The 3,252-nt window shown below is 42.1% G+C and overlaps 1 protein-coding gene across 1 annotated transcript in view; it reads left to right on the top strand.

Moving 5' to 3' along the window:
* CCBE1 (collagen and calcium binding EGF domains 1) overlaps window positions 1–2,483 on the top strand; it is a 25,194-nt gene extending 22,711 nt beyond the window's left edge. The window contains exons 7-10 of the mRNA XM_010293468.1: window positions 275–414; window positions 507–542; window positions 1,114–1,149; window positions 2,250–2,483. Of these exons, the coding sequence (XP_010291770.1) occupies window positions 275–414; window positions 507–542; window positions 1,114–1,149; window positions 2,250–2,483 (446 nt within the window). The remainder of the gene's footprint in view (window positions 1–274; window positions 415–506; window positions 543–1,113; window positions 1,150–2,249) is intronic.
* Window positions 2,484–3,252: the final 769 nt, after the last annotated feature.

Here is a 3,252-nt window from a genome sequence, read left to right on the forward strand (position 1 = left end):
TTCCCAGTCTGTGCCCCTAACCACCTGGCAGTGGCAGTCTTGGCTTCTTTGTATACATAAGGTTTAATTGTTTTGTGAAGATCTCTTGTAGCCACTGTGACAAGAAGTAATATTGTCTCAGATGACTGCTGTGTTGGTTGTGTTGTTGTGGATTTGGGTGCACTAAGGCAACCAGTCCTTTAGATAGTTCAGAAAATGGTCAGTCCCCACTGCCTGCACTGATGAAGTGTCCTGAAGGCTTTCTGTGGCAGGTAACCTTTGCTGTTGATTGCAGGGGCTCCAGGACCAAAAGGGAGTCAAGGAGTTCCTGGGTCACCTGGACCTCCTGGACAGCCAGGCCCTCGTGGATCAATGGGACCTATGGGCCCATCTCCAGACATATCACATATTAAACAGGGCAGACGAGGACCCGTGGTCAGTATTCTCACCTCCTGTAATGCATTGCATAATTGTTGTTAGCTCCACAATCTCTCACGTCCTTGTGAACACTTTCTTTTCTCTTGCAGGGCCCACCAGGAGCCCCAGGGAGAGATGGTAGCAAGGTGAGGAGAGGTGTTGTTTTCCATAACGTGGGCACATGCGTATGTGAAGTGCAGGCTTGCTAGACAGACCCTCTACACACTCGCAGTCACACCCTTTTACCATCTCATTTCTTTTGCTAACCTGAAAACATCCTGTTGCCTTATCCCTTCATGTCTTCCTTCTGCTGTTTCGTGCTTGCCATTCCTTAAGTCTTGCAAATAGCCCTGCCAGGCTATCTGTCTTAGCAGATAGAGAAGCAGCCTCCTTTCCTTTCTCTGCAGCTCTTCTGGCTTTCCCATGAAGAAATGTTGATGCTTTAGCCCATTTCATTAGGCTGCTCTTTTGTGAATTTCTCCTGTTAACTGGTTCGCTTGTTACTGTCTAGGAAAAATATCAAAAGTGCCCAATCATGCTCCCACTAGAATCAGCAGCAAGTTCCTTGTGTTCCTCCTTCACTTTATTTTCTTTTTCTGAAAAAGCATAAGCTGATGATTCCTGATCTGAGGACAGGAAGGGAGACTACAGAGGCAAACTGATTTTTTTTCATTTCTTTTAGTCACAGCAAACTAACTGAGGTGGTATTGATTACAGGGGGAGCGAGGCGCACCAGGACCAAAGGGGATACCTGTAAGTATTACTCACAGGAGGAATTTCCACAACAGAGTGATATTGACTACTAACAACAAGTCCGCCAAAAGGAAAAAAAAACCTCTCCTATGTCAAGGGCACAGAGAAAGATACTTTGCATGCACAGAAAGTATTACCGGAAAGAAAGTAATTACCTGTTTTCACCAAAGTGTTTTTGCTTACACACCTCCTCCCTTGCTGAGTGTGACACTGAAGGCAGTTAAGTGCACCTCTGCCCTACAACAGTGGTGGGACATCCTCAGAAGGCAAGAGCAGATCCCATGTAGAGTGCTAGTCAGTACAATTCAGCCACCACTCCTAATGGGAGTTGGATCCCTGGAACCTTTTAAAATCCTGTCCCTCATCTCTCTCTGGGATTTGGGAAGCTATAGGCTTTGAGTGAGTAATCAGGAGAAGGATGAATATTTACAATCTATTTTCATATGAAATTGTTTAAAAATTTATTTCTTGTAGTGTTTTCTCATTGGTGGAAAGGTTTTTTAAGAGTGTCTCCAGTAGGGTGTCCTCAGTATTAAACAGCACACTTTACTGGGCTAAGTCATCTAAAAAGAAATGATGGTTTTCTAAAATCAGATAAAACCAGATGGATACAATATATCGTAATAGCCAATATATTTAGTAAGTGATGGACAGCAGCAGGGTTACCATATGGAAAAGATACCTTCCAAGTATCAGCATTCTTGAGAAAAAATTTTAAATAAATAATAATGATTGATTAATTAGTCATTCTAGGAATGTAATTTCTATCAATTTAATAAGAAGGAACGGAGGGAACCAAGATGTATCATCTCCTCTATTCCCACGAGTTGTCAAAATACTCTTAGGAGGCAAATATAGCAAAGGAATTTCTAAGTTACAAAAGAGCTGAGCATCTTGTAAATGTAGGCTCTGTCTGCAAAAACATTTGCTTTCTTTTGAAAATTGCTTCCTGAGCAGGTTGATTCAAAAAGAGACCGTTAACTTTTGCCAATCGATATGGAGCAGTATTTTACTGAGTTACCTCTGCATAAGTAATCATATCAACCAGTTTGGCAAGAGTGACATGGATTATTATTAATGACCATGCCTTGTGACTGCAGGGCCCACCAGGTTCATTTGATTTCCTATTGCTGATGATGGCAGACATCAGAAATGACATCGCTGAGCTGCAAGAGAGAGTGTTTGGACACAGGACTCATTCATCAACAGAGGAGTTTCCATTACCTCAGGAATTTACAAACTATCATGACACAGTAGATTTTGGATCTGGAGAAGACTATAAACCACGGGCAGCACCCAGAGACTCCAGGATACAGAAGGCAGCCCATCCTTAGCTATGCCTACTGAAAAATAGAGCCCCTTTAGATTTGTTCAATATAAGAATGCACTGATAATGTAAAATATATTTTTTCCCAGTTTTCTCTCTGCTTTTCCCCAACCACGCTGCCTGTACTGTAGCTTTCCTGGTTCATGGTAGCCTCCTTGCAGTAATTCCACACCATCAAGCCTGCACTGTGTGCTTTGTACCTAGACTATCAAGAAAACCATCTTAGTATATAATATGATTAAGGCATGCTCTAGCTAATGACGCAGATCACAGCATTTTATCTGCCTACCTTGCATTCTATGTCCAAATGACCTAGTACCTGAATTTTTCCAGGGGTAGCTGAACATCATCCCTGAATAACATTAATAATGAAAACCTTGGTCCACAGTTACTTTATATATGTAAATGCATTATATCACTAAACTCAAGTCTCCAGTTACTGTCCCCAGGCTTAGGAGAGTGTGAAAAGTGGATCCCTGTTTCACAGCAGAGGCCAGCTCTGAGTGAAATTTCTTCTATTACACTGCACCATGGCAGAAAAAGGCAAAAAAAGATATGGTGAAGCACTGATACATGGGTGCTCCTTGTTGATCTGGAAATTATTTGGCATTGTGTTGCTAGAGTATTGCTCAAAGAGAGTCAGAAAGATGTCTTTGTCCTAAACTAACACTACTTTTCCCTTACCATTGTCCCACTCTCAGTGTGAAGGCCAGTTCCCTTCCTCACCAGATTCATGCTGGATACATGACACAAAGATAAGCAAGAGAACACAGGAT

This window comes from Phaethon lepturus, unplaced genomic scaffold, assembly GCF_000687285.1.
Source record: "Phaethon lepturus isolate BGI_N335 unplaced genomic scaffold, ASM68728v1 scaffold12098, whole genome shotgun sequence".
NCBI classification, from domain to species: domain Eukaryota; kingdom Metazoa; phylum Chordata; class Aves; order Phaethontiformes; family Phaethontidae; genus Phaethon; species Phaethon lepturus.